General features: G+C 46.7%; 2 protein-coding genes across 3 annotated transcripts in view; both read right to left on the reverse strand.

Annotated features, from left to right (window-relative positions):
• LOC143422296 (trypsin-1-like) overlaps window positions 1–22,463 on the reverse strand; it is a 279,262-nt gene that overhangs the window by 73,994 nt on the left and 182,805 nt on the right. The window lies entirely within an intron of this gene.
• The window catches only part of LOC143422263 (protein O-mannosyl-transferase TMTC1), a 178,758-nt gene that overhangs the window by 52,670 nt on the left and 103,625 nt on the right, over window positions 1–22,463 (reverse strand). The window contains exons 4-6 of one of the 2 annotated variants that reach the window (XM_076892770.1): window positions 18,488–18,619; window positions 16,619–16,691; window positions 11,375–11,478 (exon numbers count right to left, since the gene is read on the reverse strand). In XM_076892770.1, coding sequence (XP_076748885.1) covers window positions 11,375–11,478; window positions 16,619–16,691; window positions 18,488–18,619 — 309 coding nt within the window. The remainder of the gene's footprint in view (window positions 1–11,374; window positions 11,479–16,618; window positions 16,692–18,487; window positions 18,620–22,463) is intronic. The other variant, XM_076892771.1, reaches the window with a different exon arrangement.

Raw genomic sequence — 22,463 nt, forward strand, 5'->3', positions numbered from 1 at the left:
GCGAGGTTTAATATCGCGCGATGGAGGAGTATCCGCAGAGACTGGCAACCCCAATTCAGACACTTCTCAAGGGACGACGCGTTCCCTTTCGCAGCGGTCCACGGAGGTCGCGTAGACGTTTCTTTGGTCGTTCGTGGCCTTGAATGGAAAACTTCGAACAGAACGAGGGGGGAGGAAAAGCGTGACGCTCGAAGGGTGGAGCCCCAACGATACCCGTTGAGGGGCAACCAAGCGGACTTAAGTAGTCCTCCCGCGCGCTGGAAACCGTAATGCCTCGTGGAAACGCGCACGTACGCGGGTCGTCGACAACGAAGACAAAGTTGCAGGCTAGGATAGCCGCGGGCGATCCTCAAGCTCGAACCGTCTACTGTCTTTGGTCGAGGACCGGCTAATTGGATACTCTGCAGCCGACACTCGTTCCTTTCTGCGAGTCAACCTCTTCCGTTCTGTCCTTCTGTTGTTGTTTTCTCCTCCGCCCTTTATTCTTTTTTTTCTTCTTTTCTGTTTTCCTCCCTTCCGTTTCATCGCGTAGTTCTTTGTTGCGAGAAGAGCAAGCGAGGTACGCGCTACGTTCGAGTGGATGATGTCGTTCCTCAACGATGAATTCATTTTGCCATTACTTTGGTTGCAATGAATAGAATGTTTCAGCTAAAGCGAACACCGTGATCCACTTTACTTGTTCGTTTTTACTAGTCGCAAACAGCGAGCGCGATAGTTAAACACGAACTCCGAGATCAGTCGTGGAGCTGCGAGTGGTTCAAGTATGCGTTCACCACGGAGACAGTAGAGAAAGACGTCACAGGCGAACAACTATCGCCAAACTCCGGTAGTAGCCGGAAGAAGTTTCTATCGCAGCAACCGCAGAGACAAGATTGCGACTCGAAATGGTGGATTTCGCGCGCGGGACAGCGTAAATATTTAAAGCTACATGTCGCCACAATTTGAAACGCAATTTTTCATCTCTCGTTGCTCGCCGTTTCCACTTCACCCAGCTGAAAGGAATGGAAGATAAGATATCTCGTGAATGGCGATTCCGCGAGGTTCACGTGTGTACATCCTCTTTTACCACCGCCTTTCTAAACGTTCTCTCGTAATCCACTCTCCGCGAAGATTTCGTCCCTGAATCCAGTAGTAACACTGCGCGAAACGAGCCCAAAAAGCGGGAGTCGCGTTCAAAGGGGACGATCCCACGGACAGCTTTGCGCGGCGGTTTCATACGCGCGGTATTCACGGTGGCCATGTCAAAAATAAGATTCCCGTCGGGCAAAAAGCGTCCGATCTAACGAGATACTCCCGCTAATTCTTTGATGTCGACGTCGGACCTGGGTGAAGTCGCAAAAACTGTTTGATATCACCTTCGTTCCTTTGTCCCGCCGCCAAGTATAAAATTTACTACCGCGGGGGACTCGTCAGAGAAAGGGAGGCGGAACGCGGGCGGAGAAGGTGGACACAGAAGCGGCAGCGAAACGAGAGAGATGAAACGGGGATACAGGAACATCGCCTAGGCCCGGCGGATATAACTAATTACGCGCACTCAGCGGTGTCGTCGTGCTACTTTTGTCAGCAACGCTTTATCTCCGCAACGGCGGAATATCCAGCGGTCCGGACGTTTCGCATTCGCGGCTACCCTCGGGGACAACTGCTGGTATAGTCTAATGGCATTACAGTTTCCGCTGTTCTTCTTCCGCGGTGAAATCGCAGAATCCACCCCTCGCAGAGATAGCTGCTACCCTCTACCCTCTATCGAACGTCTAGCAAACTTTGTCTCCCTCTGCTCGATCGCGTAATTGTTCGTCGGAAGCGTCGATGAAGAGTACTCTTCGACTGCACAGCGTCTGAGCAGTTTTCTGCGTTTTGTTCCGTAACGATCGTGTGGAACGGGGTGCATTATCCGAGAGTAGCCTCGTCGACGCCTCATAAATATTACGCCTCCTTCCGAGATGAAGAGCCACTCGCAACGAAATATTTCATGGTATCGTAAAATCTTGCTTTATGCCCCTTTCGAACGCTACTCCGGCGCACTCAAGCATTCGCGTCTGATGTAGGGAGGTTTCGACCGTGTTATTATTATTGGATCGTAATGTGCCTATTTTGCTTCCTTGTATCGAAAGTACGTATACACGCTTAATAATTTACGTCAGATAATTTTCTATCCGGTACATGCTCGGCAATGAACAATAAAATTCGTAAGTTCAGTGCCTGCGCGTTGAAAACCTTGTCCGTAAACCACCCTCGAGTCTGTTCCTTGGTTCTACTTTCTACTTTCTTTTCAAACTCCCGCTAAAGACTCCCGCTACGTACGCTTCACCCGTTCTTAAAAGGGATCGCATGCTCGTTACATGCGCATGGCTGCTGTACACACGTATCCACAAGCAGGTCACTTGGTTTGTTGTAGACGCGTATAGTTGCAGTAGATTCTCACTTTTCAAGTATCTGACATATATTTTCCTCCAAGTCTTTTCACCTGCTACGATAACAACAACGAGAGAAGTATATGGCGCAAAGAAAAATTGTTATTCACAACGACGAAGTAGTGAAAGAAATACTTATTTCGAAAGGTGAATTTCACAATCATCGATGATTACCTGAATTGTTCCGTTTCGGAATCGTCGAGGTGGTCTCTCGAGTCTAGCCGTTCGCGGATGAATTTTCGCGCGTCAAAACGGTCAGGTGCTCGAACCCGGGGGCATAAATCGCGCGAACCCGCATTGGGAGAACACTCGGGGATGAAAGAAGCGTCTATGAATTCGTACTCGAAATCGCGCGCTCTGAATACGCGCGTATAAAGGCGCCGTTTAAATCGTAAATTCGGTGTCGGTGCTTAAATCAACGCCAGAAGATGTTTTCCGCGAGAGCGCTCATCCAGAGTTTCGATTTCCCCCTGTCGTCGTTTTGTTTCGCGTTGCCCAATGTTACATCGAAGCCACTTCGTCAACTTTCAAGCTCCAACTCTGTATCCTTTGAATTGAACCTCTGTTTATATCCAACGTGACATCCCCTTTACTTCGTTCGATGAAATTGTTTTCTAATATCTTCTTTCGAGTTTACAAGAACTCTTGATCAACTTTAGAAATTATGCACGCAACATATAAACGAAGCAGAAGACAGGATTAATTGTAGAATTTCTGCAGACGAGTTAAAACGCTGAGTCTGGTGATCCAGCTGCTTCGTACGTTTAAACAGTGGCCATTCGAAATTCTAGATTGGAAGGACAGACAGAAAGCCGTGCACGAGTTGAAATTGTTTGTTGCACGACCTACATCCGTACGAAATACATCATAGAAGGCTAAACGCGGAGGATAGACAAAGGCGGGAAGAAAAGAGCGAGCATTCGGGGGCGGAGGGGTAGCGGATAAAAAATGCGAGAGAAATAAAACCAGGCGTTTCTCACTGGCAAGAATTTGTTCACGGGCAACTTTTATTCCCGCCATAAAAGCTTTTACGACGAATAAATTTTTTTCGTTGTATCGAACGAAATTTATCCATCCGCCGGAAATTTACGCGGAACGGTCGCGGGCAAACGTAACGATCTCGCTGCTCGTTCGTAGTTGGGTGCTCGCGGATGGGTGCCACCCTTCGATAAATCAATACCACAAAAATTAGTTCCACCTTCGCGATCTTCTCATCAGACCTCGGATGTGATACTGATTTTGCATTTGTGCTAACTATTTGAATGCAAGTATTATTGTAAACTGAATATCCTGTCCTCCGATACAATGAGAATGAAACGTAGGAATTGATGTTTATATATATACATATATGTTGATATATAAAACATATCTTCCATAGAGCTTTATTGTATCTTGTTTGGTACCCGAACGCATTTCCCCGTATGATTTACTGGCTTCATAATGCGTGTACGTGCGAACGGGTGTCCCGTTGTAACTGGAAACTCGTAAAGCCAAAAGTGTACACTGATCCACGTTTTACGAATCGTTTCTCTATAATCATTCGGCGCGGGTGCACGTTATCAGATAGAATTTTATCTGCACGGTTTATGTGCTTTATGAATTTACGACTATCCCCATGTTTTGTGTACCCACCAGCGCGTACACGCGTACAACGTATTAACAAGTACTTCGTCAACCATACACTTCGATCGTTTTAAATCAACAACCGAAAGCCACTGTATCGCAAACATCCACTATCGGATATTTCGCAACCACTGGTATTATTTTTCAGTTACATTCGTCCTCGAAGATCTCGTCCTGATATCTGCCAGTGTCTGCTAACGAAATACAAGCTGGACGAAAGATTTCTGATGGGAGAAAAAGGAAAGTCCACTTGTTAGCGGCAGACAGAAGCTGACACGTTAAATAGATGGATGGACCGCGAAGAAGTTCGAGGGCTGGCGGAAAGACGAGGTCCGCGACGGTTCCTCCGCAGAAACTTCCGACGGTGGGGAAAATTAATCGTTCGCTGCCGGTCGCGACAGTGGATTCACGAATTTAACGCCTCGTCGAATTATTCCGCCGCGAACAACGACCTCGGGCCTCTGATCGATCGTGGGCGTATCACAGGGATGAAAACCAGTTCCGCTCTTCGCCCCTATTTTTCGAAGCTGCCCTAAAATATCTCCTGGCCACTGGTCTACACGCTAATGCCGTGTATCATTTCATCGACGCCGCCTCGGACATCATATCTTCCCTCTGACGTCAAAAGATTACGGCATAATCATTCTCAACTGGAGGACCATTCGCAACACCTGCGGGATAACCAGTTTCATAAACTTGCACGATCGCAAAGAGATCTTTGAGCGTGGGAACGTTAGCGAGGTTCTTCCATGGAGCTACTTTTCGTGGCGATTTAAAAATGTTATAAACTCCGGTAATGACGGCCGTAAAATTAATCCAACCATATCTCACGAGATTATACGGGAAACAGTTATTCATCACGCTGTATACCCGGTTATAAACCAAACCCTTCTTAGCCACGGTATTAAGTGAAAAGAACGGGAGGACCTCCCGTCCACCTGGAATAGTTCTTAAATGAAAAGGATGGAAACAAATCGAGCTCGCGAGTGAATCTGGTTCCGTTCTGAAAATCGATGTCCAGCCGCGCAACGCGCACGAGCGCCGTTACGTACTTGGAACCGGCCGAAAAAAGCAAAAAAACAGGTCGAAATAGCAAAAGAATTTAACGAGAGAAAACTGATTAATTCGTCCGGTAGGAAAGCAATCGTACCAGAAAGAGTTAATAACATTTCCAATGTCCAAGCACGATATCGAAAACGATTATCGAACGGGCACGGACTTTCAACGGCGGCCGGTTCATAAATTTCTCGAATCGAAGCGGATTCGCGCGCCCGTACCTCCGCATCGGCGATCCCGTCGAAAACAAAATTCAATTGCCGGCCCATTTATTTTTCTTCGGGTAATATAATACCATTCAACGGTGGACGCTTAGCCGGTAAAAACGGGAGGAGTGCCTCGCGAAAATTCACGAGGGCTTTGTTCGATACGCGAAACAGTTCGAAACACACATTGGCTGGGCTTCCGGCCACCTCGCTCCTCGCTATTAATATTTCCCACAAAACCGAGCACAGTATGCGTGGATAGAATCACACGAACGTGGAACAGAGCTGTAACACTGTTGGACGTCCCTCGCAACGAGACGCGTTGGATGGATTTTACGAGGGATTAATCACCGTACGCTTTCTATTTTATTTTTCATTTCCTAGGATATTTTCTCGTCGATTCATGTAGCGTGTCCAGTCTAAACACTTTTACGCGGAACGCTACGTTTCTCTAATTAATTTGAGCCCCATTATATTTGGAAGTGGTAAATTAATGAAAACGGCGCAAGAAAGTGCGAGCTCGGAAAAAGCATTGTAATACTGGCGAGCAACTTTTACAATGAAACGTGTGCCACAGGGATGGATTTCACGAGAAATTAATCAGCGCACCCTGGATACGCGATACCGTTGTAACGCGGCCCTTTATCCGTTTCGATCGTCGAGTTCCTACACTTGCACCCCGTCTCGGCCGTCTTTCACCCCTCGCGCTTGGCGCCGCGCGAAGTTTACAAGCTCGGTTGCGATTGTCGTCAAAGCCTGTTACACGCGATGTGTACTCTGATGTTGGATATTCGTACCGAGTGCCGCGATATTGGGAGAAATACCTGGTCGTTACTGTGATGGATGTACAGTCGCTCACGGAAGCATTCGTATCCGCGTTTACTGCGAAGAAATTTCTTCCGTAGAAGCCGTTACGTCTGACTGAATTTCCGATACGTCTCTCATTGCGACTGTACAGGTGCGGAAGGTATTTCTTCGTGCGAAAGTTCAACGAAACTGTGCAATTGTGTCGCTTAATATCGACGAGGACGTACACGCGATAATTAGAACAGCGTTGCTTAAGTAAAGTAGTAAATTAGCAGGAAATACCTAATTTCCACAGCATTTTGGTTTAATCGATAGTAACGCAAGGATACTTATGAAACACACTGTACATGGTTGGTCGAGAGGGAAGTAAAACGGCAAGAAGAGGAAGTATCCTATTTCTTGTGCAATTCGTGCTTGCGTTTCTTGGCTGAAGTATACGCTCGCGATGTTGGCTAAGGGTAAATTGCAAAGCGCGAGAGTTTGAGTTTATCGGGAAACAGGAAGATTTCACGTATTTAATCGATCTAACGGAAAGAGACGTTACACGATTATTGAACAGTGCGTTAATTACATATCGAGTTCCAGTTCGCCGAAGGCAATACTTTGGCGCAGCAATTACCAGTGAAATGCTCGATCGCCACACGAGCGAGGGTAACGCGGAACACGGTTGAAATTGCCTCGTCTAACATTGTAGCTCCGTGCATGCCGCAAATAGAGGCATAATTGTGGCATTTTGCGAAAATAAGCGGCGGTAGCAAAATTCGCATTACCTCGGCCACTTTGTTCAACCCCTGCGATCATCCTCGCGGCACCCTAATTCCCTGGAGCGCGGCACTTAGTACGTTCTAATGTTTTCGTCACCGTAGTTTCACACTTACATTCGAAACGGTTTCAACCAGCGAAAGATCGATCAACTTGCATCAAAAGACTGGCACAGAGAAAAATCTCAAATAGAAAATCAATTCTTAGGAGCCAGCTTTTTTTTTGTAATTTTCCAACGAACAAATTTTCCAACTTACTCCTTCCGTCGTCAGGTTACAGATTCAATTACAGGTTCGTAAAGAAAAAAAGAAAAAAACAGGTACAGAGGAAGCAATTTCCCCAATTCTCGCGAAAAATCGCGAACAACGCATTGCCAGGCACTGCAGAAGCTTCTTCGTCCGGAAAAATGTGCGGCCACTGTTCGGTGTAGCGGCAGATTCCATCCATCCGTGCCACGGCGGAGAAGTAATTTCGCAAATCTTTCTAGGTCGCGCGATATTAACGGACGGCCGGGAAACGAAATATCGCGCTCGAATTTCCACGACTTGCACCGTCATCCAGGAGACACGTGTCGGCTACCGTCTGCCGCGTGTGCCCGTACATACATATGAGGCCAGCCAGAAGCCGGGAATCCTCGGGAGCGGTACCAGGAAGGCGTGGAAAATCCAGTGTCGTGTCGCCTAAACGGGAACACCTACACGCCAAGCCTATAGTAAATGGCGCGAGCAGAGATTACTCGAGGTCAGCCAAGCTTTCAGATGGCGACGCTAACGCGTCTGTGCGTCCATTCAGAGCCAGCGATCCTACTAAGAACAGGCTCATTGCGGCGTTAAGAAAATCTGACGTAAAAAATCCAAATTACACGAGAGAGTAGCATTGATTTAGAGCGACGAACACGACGCTCGAGGCTGCGCGTTATTCTCAAAGACGGCACAGGTGCTTTCTACCCCTACAAGAACCATACCATTACATCCAGCGAGCAAAGATAAATGATAGCCAACCGTAGGACGCGGTTAGAGCTCTGACTCCTCGAATCTAAGGTGGCCTCGAACACCCTCTTACTCGCGCATCGCGCTATATAGTCCATTCGAATGTTAGCACGGCGTAGGCTAGAAACGATCGTAAATTCCGCGAGAGGATGGTACATCCGGCCAAATTATACATCTCATAAAATATTCCCGGCCGGTTCCTCGAACCCGGGCAGAAAGTATTTCGCATAATATCTTCTCCGGGTGCGCGAAGGGGTAGAGAGTGAGAAGAAGAAAAAGAGGAGGAAGGAAACAGCAACCCCTGGCGGTTCGCTCTGTTGGCTGCTGCGGGGGAATAGCGAAGAGAGAGAGTGAGAGAGAGAGAGAGAGAGAGAGAGAGAACGAAGGGGAAGCTCGGGCACGGTACCAGCAGCGGGTGGAAAAAGAATAAATACGGAAGCGGAGTTCGAAGGAGAGGAGGGACCAGGTACGTTTCGATACGCTGATACGGCGGAACGGCACGAAAAGAACGAAACAATATTTCAATATGCTAAAATTATCGAACGTTTCCTCCGGCTGTACTTCTGCTAAGTAAAGCTTCCAATCTCTGCTTCTTGCCTCCCCCATCGACGGGTAACGAGGATCCCTGTTAACGCGGTGCAAGGTTGCAGAATCGATCGTGCGAGCGTGCATATTATAGTCCGGGTAAATGGTGAAGTGGAAAATGATGTTATTCCGAAACTGATGAATTTCATGTTGACACTGCTCTGCCGGTGGTATAATTAATTTCGAGCGCGTGGAAAGTTTCAACTTTGTTTCGAACGCGTGCGCACGTTAGCCAGGCTGGTTTTAATCGGTAATATACGCGAAATACGCCCGAGCGTTTCAGCGGAAAATTGTAGAGACCGCTTTCGAAGCGATTTCCATCTTTCTTTAATTCGTAGCACGTTGAAATCGTGAATGAAACTGAATAGCCAGGCGACAATCGCCTCGAAATCTCGCGCGCGGCTCGCGAAACCTATCTCTTGAACAGAACCCCGGAAAGCACGCGATATTTATTACCAGCCGGCGTCAACGCCTATTTATAACGTCTCTCTGTCAGAAAGGCGAACAAAAACGACAATCTGCGTATCAACTTTGGGATCACGAATGTTCGTTCGTTATCGAGCGCGACACGATCGCTCAAAAACGGGAACGCGGAATCGGAAATGGACGTCGTTCTATTCCCCGAACAGCATCGAGCTAATGGGGGAGCGGGTAATGCGTTCGATCACGTTTCTATAAACAATTCTCAATAGTCTTCGCGCGTGTCAATTTCTGCCATACAAAATTCACTTTTCGAAACATTGCAACATGAAATTGTTCGCTGTTCGTTCGAACACGAAATCCAGTACAGCTACACGCGTGTGCTTCTCCGTACATAGAGCGCGAAATCATAGAGAACCAGACAGACGCTATAGAGTCGATTAACCGAAACAATATCGCGACAGCGAATTGATTTATTTTTCCATCGACGGAAATCGACGTTACTTTTCCGCGAACCCAATACAATAATTCTTCCGTGGCGCCCCGTCCACGGAAGCAGCGACGGACGTACGAGCGTAACGCGGTGGAACGCGGGGGGCCAGCCAGAAAGGAAGTGTACCGCGTCATATCGAGATATCGAAATGGAGCGTTACGTCGGGGCTGGCTCTATTTCCCCGGCCGCGTAAACCACTGGGATATACTCCTTTCTAGCCACGCGATAGCTACCCGGTCCCGTCGATATCGTCAGTCTTCGGGCATACGGCGGAATCGGAATTCGCCGGACATGTCCGTCGGAGCGTAAAATCGAGTCGTATATTTCGGAATTTTTCGGCGGAGATTCGATCAGGGATCGAGGAGAAGTCGCGTCCGCCTCTTTATTCCCAGCTCGAACGAAATAATTTCGCGCCGCGTTAGAAACGTCTGAGAAGCTACTCGCACTTTGCAATATCCGTTCCACCCGCCAGGCGTCTTCGAAAACGAGAAGTTCTAGACAGTCTTTTTTTGCTACCAACTGTACTACTGAAATTCGTTCAACATTCGCGACGTCCAAAAACTTTTGGTCGCTAAACTCTTCGCTGGAACTCATCCGTACTTCTGCCACGTCGCAACGACTTGCGAACGAACTATCCCTCGCGATAGAGCAGTCCGAGACGCGAACAGGTCTCGAAGGACCGGAACGATAATAAAACGATGGGAAATCGAATCCTCTTTGGGTTCGACCCTTCTTTGGGTTGTTGTCGAAGGGAGCGTGTCCGCTTTCCGCGACTCTATCAAGAAATTTGGAAAAGTTGCGCCTTCTTCCGCTCTTTGACGACTCCAAGACGCAGCCAGCCATCGACCAGTCCACGCGTTCTCACCTCTTCGTCCTCGTTTCGAACCCTGCGCCCGCCGTCGAGCCACTGGACGGTCTGAGGAAGTTGAGAACGAGTCGGTCGGTTTAACCGGGACACGAATCGAGAGACGGGCTCGCAGACGATGGATTCGGAAGTTCGAGGTATCGCTGGGAGCACGGCCTAAAGAGGCGAGAGTCGAGCGTTTTAACTCGAGCGCTATCGCGGATTCGGGTCAACGCTGAAAGCAGCTCGCCGCGATATAAACGATGCCCTTTACCCGAGAGACGGGAAACGGTGAGATGTGCACCGTGGTCGAAGGATATCCTGCGACGGAAACGGAGCTTGTCACGGTGTGTTCTGTTTGGCTACCCTCCGGGCGATTGTTTCGTCGGTCGAGACACCGGAGCCACTCCTGGGATTGGCTCTGCCTAGGCGTATGGTTTTAAAGAATAAGCATTGTTGGCGGAAGAGACGCGGAACGTGTTCGAAGTTTCACTTCGAAGTCCCGAGCTGACGTATCTCGAGTGTCAACAACTTTGCGGTTCACTGGAACTTTATTTCTTCGCTGACGGGAGCAATAATTGATGGCCTCGAATCGAAAACTGAAAACGCAACGGCGCAAAGGTAGACACGAGGAATAAAATCTTGCGTGTATCGATACGACTGTACCACCGTTTAAACGGTGGAACGCGTCTACCGAATTTATTCTGGTTCTTTCGAAATAAATCGAAGGGAATTCAGTCGCTGTCCAATAATTCGTAGAGCAGCGACGTTTTTATTTGGCCGACGAAAACCGCAGGGAACGATCAAAGTGACGGGAATTAGAATTTCTAACATCGGACGTCGAGTAATCCTGCGAATAGGAATATCGAGGGGAACAAGTATTTTTCCAAACACGAGAACGGCCCGTGTCCGCGGAACGAGAAAACGTCGATAAAAAGCAACGAGGCGCGCGATGTCGCGCGCGATGGTAAGATCAAAGCGTGGATGCCGTTTGGCATTGCCGGTGATTTGCCACTTTGATTTCGCGTTTACACGATACCGTTCCCCCTGCTTTTGGCACTAGACGACAACCGTATACGATTTCCCTCTGTCCGCAACTGGCTATGAGTTTTGAAACATTGTAATAGGATTCCTCGTTACGACTCGTGTAGCATAAAGGACTTATGGGGGATACTCACCTGACGTGGAAACAGGGATGAAAAGCTGCCGGATTATCTTGCGGCGAGAACTTTGGTAGGGCGCCGTGAAGGAGGGCGAGCCGCACCACAAGCAGCACGCCGAACTGCAAATAAAAGGAATCCCTTAATAACTCCGGACGTTTTAATTGTTCCGGGCAAAGAGCATATATTCGCTCGTAATTTTTTCCCCTGGAGCCAAGCCAAACGCAGTTTCGCGCTGGCTAATTGCGAACGCCGCGCGAACGCTTTCGCCGGAAATATTATTTTACCATTTCACACTTATCCGCGTATATATATATATATATATATATATATATATATATATATATATATATATATATATTTGTACACGCGTTTCGACGGTACGAATTTCGTTATAATTAATCGCGAGAACGTTTCCAGTTTTGTTTCTCGCCTGGCGTTTAAAGCTGCCGCGGAGCAGCTGCAATTTATACCGCGAGGGGTTCATCTCCAGTCTCTTTGAGCCACGTTTAACCGCTCAAGACGCTCGTAAATTCCTATTAAAAATCGAATAAGACGCTCCTCCCGGTTGCCCGGCATTCTTTATTGTACCGTCGATCTCATCCCACCCCTAATATTTGCCGAGTCATAAAACGCGAATTTTCAGCCCGCCGTTTACACGGCTCGAAAGATGAATGAGAGCGAAACAAAAGGGAATCCAGATTGCGGAAGAGCCTCTTACTAGCCTTTTCTGGAAGAGGCCCTCGACTTGCGGCTCAATGACTCGCTACTACTGCTACAAGCATTCGAAGCTTTCATTAGCCGGCTCTGGTAACGGAAAACAAGAAAGGGGCCGTGAGCTAAAAATCTCACGCGGATATACATTGCTCTGTTTAGCCGCGCTCCGCCAACGTCTTCGCTTCGAAATAATGCCCTCTTAATTACGGCTCCCCCATCCACCCCTATTTCAGGTCTGACAGAAATTCTTCGCCAGTCCCTTTAATTTCATTAAATACCATCGCCGTGCGAAGTAAGAAATAAAATGAATCGCGAACGCTCGATCGTTTCCCCCTTCTCGAACGTAGTCGGTACGTGTTCCAAACAATCATCCCCTCGCGAGACACGTCAAAGCAAGAGACCCCTAACATTCCGGTCGCATGCCAGGCTCCGCAGGAACGAGACGTACTATCCGCTCGCGGAACAGAACGGCGCAGGAGTACTCGGTCGCATTTCCGTCACGTCCGATGCCGGTTCGCTAACCCGATAGCCGGTGATCCTCCTCTCGATGGAGACCATTCTTTCCGCCTTACCCTTCCAACTTCTCCATGCGAACCCTTTCTATTTCTGTCTTCGCCAGGACCCCTCTCCATGTACCCACCCGCGTTCCTCGGACAGATGGAGGACGAGTGGGCTCCAGGAGGGTTCTACACCAGTCAGACAATATCTGCCAATCCAAGATAGGTATTCATATTCTCCTTCGACGGTACGTACATACGTGCAATCGATACACGTCCCACCCCGTCCTCGACGATGACGTCTCCATGTCGAACAGGTTCTCGTTCCGACGGGCGTCTTCGTTCGTCGACAGAGGGGAATATCGTGTCGCACCGCCACAGGACTCGCTCTGACCCACGTCCACGAATACGGTGAACGAGGCAGAAATTCAATTTCGGTAAATGTCCGATGCGCGTGGGACGTCGCTGGACCGCGCGTGTCTGCTGGAGTTCTCTCGCGTTAGTCTTACGGATCAGCCTCGGATGGTATCGTACGTTCGTTCGTTTCATTTCGTACGAATGGATGGGTGTATGAATCTTGGTTTCGAAACGGTTCGACGTAAGATTAGCCTTTTCTTGTGAGAGCTATCGAATTCACGTTCGAATCGAGCGTTCCTCGAGCGCGACGCGACGCACGCGGATCCTCCATTAGGCATTCCGTTGCACAATCTGTCAATTAAACGTTCCAATTATTAGCCGGATGAAGCAGTTCGCAGCCGCGTGTTAACCCGACGGATGGAATTATAATTACGCGCGGCAGCCTTAAGGTAATTCGAGGCACGGGGCTAAGATTTAAGCGGCAAACCAATCGACTAACAATGGCATACTGATGTCGAATCAGTCAACAATGCGTGTCCCTAATGCAGTGGCTTATCGATTACGGCTGCTCGGTTCTACGGAACGGAGGCGCACCCTCCGCTGCAAACGGAAGTAAATACCACCCGATTGGGAGGCTGGTACGTGTGTTTTCGCAGCGAACGAATCGAGAGAAAAATTCGATTTTTAATATTTCCTTTTGAAAAATCGATTAAAATTGACTTTCTTGTATAATTGTTCGGAAATTATCGTCAAGTTCGATAGAAAATAATTTTTCTAAGAAACTATAAAATGGCTCCAAGGAATCTATTTGTTTCGAGACGTGAAACAACTTCGTAACACGAGATCCACCCTGGACGATGTCGCATAGATCAACGAATTCCATGATCTTGAAATTCAGTGGGGGAAAAAGAACGTCGAGGAACCCTCCCGGAAAGGACATGCCTTTAGACGTGTAAGTGGCAATAGGTGGCAGGTACAAGGAGGGTGGAAAGCCGGTTAAGTGTATACGCGAGGGTTGTGCCCCCACGCCTCCCTCGTTTCTTCACATAAATTAGCATAACACGGAATCGTGTTCGGTGAAACCGCGCTCCTTGTACACCCTCGACTTTCTATCAACCCTGTAATAGCTGGTACACACTCCTGCAGCCTCGTGGGTACGATACAAATGGCGGCTGCCACGGTGAACGGCGATGGAACGGTAAAACAGCGAGCTGGATCGACGTAAATGAAACGAAAATGAGACTTTCTGTTAATTTGCAATCAATTATGTTTCTACGTGCACGCACACGCAGAGTTGCAGGCTAATTGCGTTAATGACTCTCTAATGAAGTTCGCTCTCGCGGCCACCGACTGTTACGTGTGATTTATAATCCCGTTTCATTATTCACTCGTTACTCATTGCCTTAATTAAAATTAATTAATCATACCCGCGATACAATTTGCCTATATCGATTGACGGACTTACAGCGGCGATGAGCAACGTTCGCCAGCGGGCTTCGCGGCCTCGTCCTTGAGTCGCGGAGGATCCGGAGAAGCTTGAACGACGTCGAATGAACAGTCGAGACGTCTACGAGTGCACTTTGCATACCTTTAACGGTAATGCTCCCGGAAATATCGTTTAAATTAATTCGCCACGATAAGAACAATGAAACGCCGCGCTGCCACGACGCTGATACGACTCGTACTTCGCGAATCGTTTGCTGGTATAACGCGCGGAATAATGTTTCCAGTGGTTCTCTTCTTCTTCGTTGCATTGGAAAATTGTGAGAGGAAGATTAATGATAAGATCGAAGAAAATTAAAGAGTACGTGTACACTTGCGATTAAAAAGAAAACAAAGAACGAAACGAAGAATTTGTCCCTTAAAAAATATCCTACAGCATTGAAGATGAGCCTTAATGTGGATAAATACCAGCTCGCATTTTATCTTAGCCCCGCAGAGGCTTGATCGATTTACATAGTAGCGGCATAGCCTAAGCCGTATTCGCAGGTTGGTCAACACAATTCAAGAGAAGCGAGTTTAACTTGCGCGATCGTAAAAGTGAACTCTCGGCGGTGAATGTATCTACGTTAACGATCGTTAAACTTACTTAAACCGTGAGACGGCTGCGAGCATCTCCGCGAACGATAAAAACTGCGAGTATATCAGTCGTTAAGAATTAACGACACGAATCCAAAGTCGTTTGCGACTGCTGTGAAACACTATTTCGACTTCCCTTAACGGTCCCAATTACTGTTCATTCAATTGTATAATTACTGAAATATCGCAGTGTATAAAATAGACGAGATATTAATAATTAAAGGTCGCTGTTCAAATGCATCAGAAATGCATGCGCACAGACTCGATATGAACCGTCGTAATGTCTGCTCGTAAAATAAAGTAGTTTAAGTCCGTCTATAGCCAGACATTGTATCTGCGAGCATGTAAATTCCGCTGAACGGACGTACTGTAGAACAACGAAATGAACAGCAATGTTTACTCAATAATGTAGCTTCATACATTAAAAATCGTGCGTAAATGAGATAGAAAATTAAAATTTCCCAATACAATGTAAACGTTTCATTTTTGCTGTGGTGGTTCGATTTACTACCACCAGCTCGGTTCGATTTACATTCTCTCTCTCTATACACAAAAATGTACGTGATACTTAAAAGATTATTACTCCCAAGGATTATAAAATGAAAAAAAAAAGATTAATCACCTCTCAACCCAAAACTTCCGCCGCGTTACCCAATTTAACATCAATCGTCAATAGAACACGAATGGCAGTTCGGACGATCCGAAAAGAATGCACGAAACTCACAAGCAAAACGAAACTTTCCGAAATTTTCAAACGCCAATTCGAACAAAGCCACGGGCTCGTATTACGTCGACCGCGGTCGTTGCATTGGCGTGTAGACGAGCACGCGAACAACCCTCGCGGTAATTCCGCGCGGAGGCGGTCGAATAAATTCGCTGGAGAACGCTGGACGGACGCGTATCGCCGGTCACCCTCGGTGGCGCGTGTCAATTTCATTATCGTCCGTGTCCGATGTTGGCCGGAATATCCGAGCGACGTCTCTCGAGGAGTCGTAGCCGAGTCCGAGCCAGGATAAACGGATAAACGTGTACGTCGACGTTCCTCGACCGCTTTATTCGTTCCTGTCCGACGGCTAGTGCAGACATTACCGGTAATACGATAAGGACCGGAGGCATTGGGTAAAACACGCGCGTCCCTCGCTCGACGGGAAATCATGCGGGGCTTCTACGCACGAACGACCGCGCGTGTGACACGTTAACAGGATTCGATTCTGTTCCAGTCCTCCTCGCGGCTAACCATTCGAACGTTGTTTTCTCTTATTCTAGCTGGACAGCCGGACTTGCTCGCTCGATTTACAGTTATGAAATTCGATTGGGACAGCTGTGTAATTGAGTTAGGCTGAGATGAGCGGCCATCCAGGCTGGCGAAGACTTTCGTGGGCTTGTTGTGCTCGAATGCGACAGAATTATACTGATCGTGCAACGGGTTTGTACGTTTGGTCTATCGAGTGCGAATTCTAAAGGGTAGGTTAAATTGAAAAACCTGGACGTCTAATATTTAACAAACATGTGACTAGATTTTTCAAAGTGTATTAAATTTCTCGAGATTTTCACGAACTCTCTATGTTTCGAATCCAATTTCAACTTGTTCGATACTTATTACAGAACTCACCGAAACAAGAAGAGCCGCAGCACGACGAGAAAAGTGCCTCGAGTCGTCGTTCCATCTGGCTTCGGAAATAGACCTGAAGCATAAAGAAGTGAAACGTTAAGTGCAATTCGTCGTTGTCTTGCATAAAAGAGGAACTCCCGGGTACTCGAAAATTATTCATTCTCAAATCAAATTGTCACGAGTCGAATGTTCTCCGAGGTACCGATAATTCGTCCACAAATCGGAAGGATCGTCTTGCGGTTTATCCAAAGAATCGCGTACAAATCTGATTCAGCCGCGATTTACATTCCTCGAGGCATAGTTATTCAAATACACCAACCTCGCATAATCCGGTGTAAACAGTTAATCCGAGTTCGCTATTTTATGACCGAGTATTCGATCGTCTTTGCCTAACGTTAACAACAGGAGCCCCTCTATTAACATAAATCCCATTTTCTGCACGTATGCAAAAGAACCGATTGGCGATACTCGTGTATTTAACCCTTTGCGCTCAACGACTTTTTCGATGTGTCATGTGTGCGTGACATTTTAAAAAACGCTTACCAAGGTATTCTGATTTGCCAGAATCTTTTGAGTCATCGCTGCTACTTCCAGATTCACTGTCTGTTACTCTAATTTTTCTATTTCTCACACCCAATACGTCGTCACTATTTACGCTCGCTCTACCACTAATTTCATCATCGATAGATAAGTTTCTGATCAATTCAAAGTGAAAATCGCCTTAAAACTTTCAAACGAGTGGAGCAAAATTTCGCGATACGCGTGCTCGCTTCGACCGTCGAAGCTGTATTAACGCTAGATACGTCGTATTCAGGACTACAGTCGTAGAAGAATTTTACATCACAATGTCACTTTTCAACCGAAGACATAAACAACCCGAGGGACATATTCGCGAACCAATACTTCGCATCTATCAACTGGAGATAACGAAATTCAGCATAAACAGAGACTGTCGCCTCTCGAGTTCGAGCGCAGAAGGTTAAGGTTTCAAAATACTCATGACACGGCACAGTTTTATATTTCACATTTAAATGCAATTTTATTCGCAAGACATCCGGCGAGAAAACTTTTATTTATACGTACTGCAAATTTTGAACAGACAAGATGTACTTACGGAGACCCGTGTTAAATGCGACCGCGTCCACCCTCCTTAGGGGATGGTTGACTCTCGCGTTAACGAAACGAAATGAAATATCCACGAATGGATGAAACAACGCTATGCAATGCGACGATGCGATCCTTTTAGCTTTAATTTTGTCTCGAGTTCAGAAGATTATTTTTAAATTGCTAAAGAACACGTCACTCGCTATATTTGTATCGATATTTCGCTTCGATAGTTCTCTTCGACGTTTTTACTGGAAACGTCCGTGAAACAGTGTCGATGAGGAGGACGTCAAAACTTGTTTAGAGATCACTAATTTTAACGCGTCGACGGAAGTGCGTTTCGCTTCGGAGTCATCCATTTCTTGTCGATGTTAATAAAATTCCGTCGGGACGCTAACACTTTACGATCACGGGCCGAAGGATACGCTGGGAAGGGACTCAAAAATTGTTCATCCCCTTTTGTTCTACATTATTGCAGGGATGATCCTCGACGCTCTCGAGCCTCCGGAGAAAAGGGGGCGATAACGTAAATCGAAGTTATCTCGTATTATCCAACCAACGCGGAATTCACCCACGACTCCCCGGAGTTCTCGTTACAAAGGAAAGTAATCGAGGGTTGAATCAAGCAAGGTCGCGCGTAGTCGCGCGAAGGTGCCAGCCGAGGACGAGGGCGTTACTTCTTATTCGAGGATTTATTGGCGAGCACCCAAGGCGAGGCGTCCCGTTTCGAAACTGTTCCACGGCGGTCGCGCCTTAAACGCTTACCTCTTGATTGAATGCCAGGAACGACAGAGGTCGTAAAGAAGGTTTAGAGGCAAAACAGTAATGCCTGTTTCCTTGGCGAGCATCGACAGCGCGCCGAGGCACACGCTGCTCCACACGTAAGCTGTCTGCTGTCTGGAACATGGAACGAGAAAAACTTCGCTTAATGCGTTTCCCGGATGGAATGTCATTACCCTGATAAAATTGCACGATAGCTCATTGCGCAGTGACCGTCAACGTGCTTTAACGAAGGGAGTGATTAGAATCTTTGGTGCGGACGTCGAACGCGAAGTTGGTGCTCTGGCCTGGTTCACGAGGGACGACAAGATTTAGTTTTTAAAGGGTGCTATCGATACGCCAATCGTTAGAACCCGTGAATTTCGTGGATCTATATTTTTGTACAGACAAGAGCTGAGAAACGAGACGCAAACAAAAATGTTAATATATATGCTTGGTTCGATAAACTGTGCAACTTTGAAACGAACTATATTTCAACAGTAATCCTAAGATACACTAATGCAACATTCCTGCGTAATCTGCATAATTACCATATTACCAGACAAGAAGAACCGGAGTTTAATTACCAAAACCGTTCCATTGTTTCCCGCGTTTAATGTAACGGGGTGCAGCTGTAGCCAAGGGTAAGTACTTGAAACTTATGTACACGCGAATTTCTGCTTTGTTTGAGCGGACTCCGACCAGCCGTCTGCTTGCGTACTTTATCTTTTTGTGGACTTACTTTACGCGGATGCGGGGTAACGTCTGTAACACGGCCGCGGGCAACAGAATCCGAGCTTTAACCGGATTTCGTCGTGGTAAGTCCGCGCGACAGCTTTTCGTTGACAAGTTTCCTCCGCGGATATTAAAAAATATGAGCCACTGAAGATGATGGAAATGCTTTTGGATTGGTTTCTCTACTGCCTCGGTAGATAGAGTCTGCGAGACGTATGAACGACATTTTTCGTTCGTACACGCTGTCATATATATTATACGAGCAATATCGTCGTTTAAACTTTATGTGTATATAGACAAAATTGTGTGATTCTGACCAGAAACAAAAGGGAGTAAATGAAAGAGGAGGAATAAAAGCTAAACAGTCGGGCAGATTCAAAGGATTCTAAATGCGAATTCGTTGGGTCTCTATTTATTAAAAATTTACTTATCACCGGCCTGGAGTCGGCGTTTATAATGCGATCACCTTCGAAAAAAAGAGCGGAGAGGGCGTAGGAATGAAAAGATCGCTCACGGAGTTAATAACGCATTAAGAGTAAAGGTTAACGAGGATCATTATGAGGCATAATAAAATTGACCTATCTTTCTATCGTCGCACCGTGAGGGACAATTATACTCATTCACCACTGCGATATATTTAAATCGCATTGTGCTGGGCCGGACGGGCGTGGAAAGTAGGTGGTATACGGATAAAGAAAAGTGGCGAGTCGGCTCGCGATTCCAAACGTGGCGGTGAATAATGAATATTGAAATCCCGGTTGGAACCGTGACGCTTTAAATAGCAGCGTTAAATTAAGATTGGATCTCGTATAATCGTTGATACGATATTCAAATCCCCGGCGTTTATTGATACACTCCTGGTGGAATTAATGACGATAGAAATCTAGTTCCGCCGAGTCCCGGCTCTTCCCCGCGTTATTAAAATTTCGAACCGTTCGGAGGGCCTCAAATATTGAGAAAAAGAGAATGAAGTTTAATTACTGTCGCGTAGACGACTTGAATCTGCATTTAAATTGCGTTTCGAAAACGCGACAGTTCGTCAAAGAAACCGTCGATGGGAAATGTTAGCCGGTGCTAAATGAAATAGCCGCTTTCGATGTGGTTCAAACAAACATACGATTATTAATAAATTAATATTTTCGATACCCCATAAAATTTTGAAATTAAATAAATTCGTAATGTAACGAAACGTTTCTCTGGTGGACAGCCTAAAAATTCTTCTCGCGATACATTATATTTTCAGGTACAGTGGCACTTAAAAACCCTCTCGAGTGTACATTTTATACAAGATAATATTAATCCAGCATCGAGTAGAAAAGTAAATATTGTACGGACTTGTAGTAGCTGGATATCGTTGAAAACGAGGGAACAGCTCGAACGTATCGTTCGAGCGGTCGATCCCTCGCAGCCTCGACGGCTAACTAGAGGGATATTTCAACTTTTACTAAGAGTAAATTGTTATTAAGAAAGTTCTTAACTTGTCATTTCAACGTGACAGCGTTGGAAGGTTCCCCGGCGAGGCGGAAAGGAGGAAAGTTAAAGATGTATCGTCGATAACAATGGGCGTTGAGAACCTCGTCGCCCTCTTCCTCCTCCCTTTCTATTTTGTTCTCCACTCTCTTTTTTTTCCCCCTCGTCGTAGTTGAGGCTAGAGTTTCCCGGGAACTGTTTCAACTTCTTGAAATTAAATTAGGATATCTTTGAAGCGCGGGCGCGTCGGTGTAGAAACTTCGAGAAGGTCGAACGGCCAGGCACGGAAACGCTTCGAACGAACGCGAAAGATAATTCCGCTTCTAACGAGCCGAGGGGATGAAGAGTGAAATACGGGCGAACAGAGCATCACGATGCGTTCATGGTTAACAGTCGTGCGCCTCTGGAAATTTTAGGAATGCCACGTCTCTTTCGCGGAACCGGAAATGAAATTCGCGAAATACAGACGAGCAGAAAATGTGCCACCCCCGTGGGTCCAATAACGAGTTAAACGGTTATTCGAATTCAACTTGTCGTTCGTACTTTCGCGGTAATTAAACCGCAGTTTAAAAAGGAACGTATCAAACGGCGTGTCAGCACTAAATTATTTCGAAACGGACCAAAGTAAGCGACGTATAATTTCTTTAACCAACCCGATGGAAAAATATTCCAGTAAAAATGAAATCGATAGCAACGAACGCATTATCATAGAAACTGCTTCGCGCCATATCCGCTTCTACAAGCGCGCAAGTTTAACCGTACAAGTTCAGTCGGTTACAAACGACGCGGCGTTGCACTTCGAAGGGGGTTAACATGGAACAGCGCGAGCAGGGGTAGTAGGTAAGAGCGCGAACCGTGGGGCCGATAAAAACGAGGAGGACGTCCGGGCCAGAGAGACGCGGCATTTCTTACAATTTACATCAAAGCTACGTAAGTAAGATTAATGGACGGTTGTCGTAACTAGGCGTGGGTGTCGAGTTCCAAGGAGGACGGCAAAAACGGCCCAGCCGTTTCACGACGCGGGATTACGCGCAGAAATTATTACTTATTGGATATCCCGGCGGTAATTACTTCGGGTGGAGGTGCCCGAAACCGAAAGAGAGCAATGTTTCGTGAATCGTAAGTTCGCGCTGGGAACAAAAGCCGTGAATGCTAAACGGGATAACGGTTTTAAGCGGCAAGGTCGTTCATCCCGTGATTTATCAGGCCGCACTCTGTGTTCAACAATAGATTCTCATCAAGCTAATGAATGCAGTTATTCGTAGTCGGAATGAAAGGTTCGTTGTTTAAGGGGCCGGCTGAAAGGGCACCTAATTACGAGTGATTTAAGAATTTCGCAGTTGGGTCGGATGGTGTTTGAGAAATTGGCCAGCTTGCTGTTTAGTTTGGATCCTGTGCTGTGTAATCGACGATTTCAGATACGGGTATGCGTCTATTACAACCAATTAATTATATCCGTGAACCTGTACTGTATTTTTCAAGCGGACCATCTTGATACTTTCTATGCACTGATTACACGGCGAAAGTTGGACGATGATAACTTTGCTACTTCAATAAACGCTCGTCTCGTCGAAGTAAATCTTTTCAATCGACCGTTAATTAACACGCGAAAGCATCGAGACAGAGGCGGCATAAAATTTTCAATCTAAAAAATTGATAAACTCGATCATAATCCATGGCGATATTAATTTATGAAAAGCGTGGCAACTTCGCCGGTCCCTTTGAAAGTCTCCGCCGACGAGACGAAGTAAAAAAGTAGCGAATCGGAAAAACGTGA

This window comes from Xylocopa sonorina, chromosome 3 (assembly GCF_050948175.1).
Source record: "Xylocopa sonorina isolate GNS202 chromosome 3, iyXylSono1_principal, whole genome shotgun sequence".
NCBI classification, from domain to species: domain Eukaryota; kingdom Metazoa; phylum Arthropoda; class Insecta; order Hymenoptera; family Apidae; genus Xylocopa; species Xylocopa sonorina.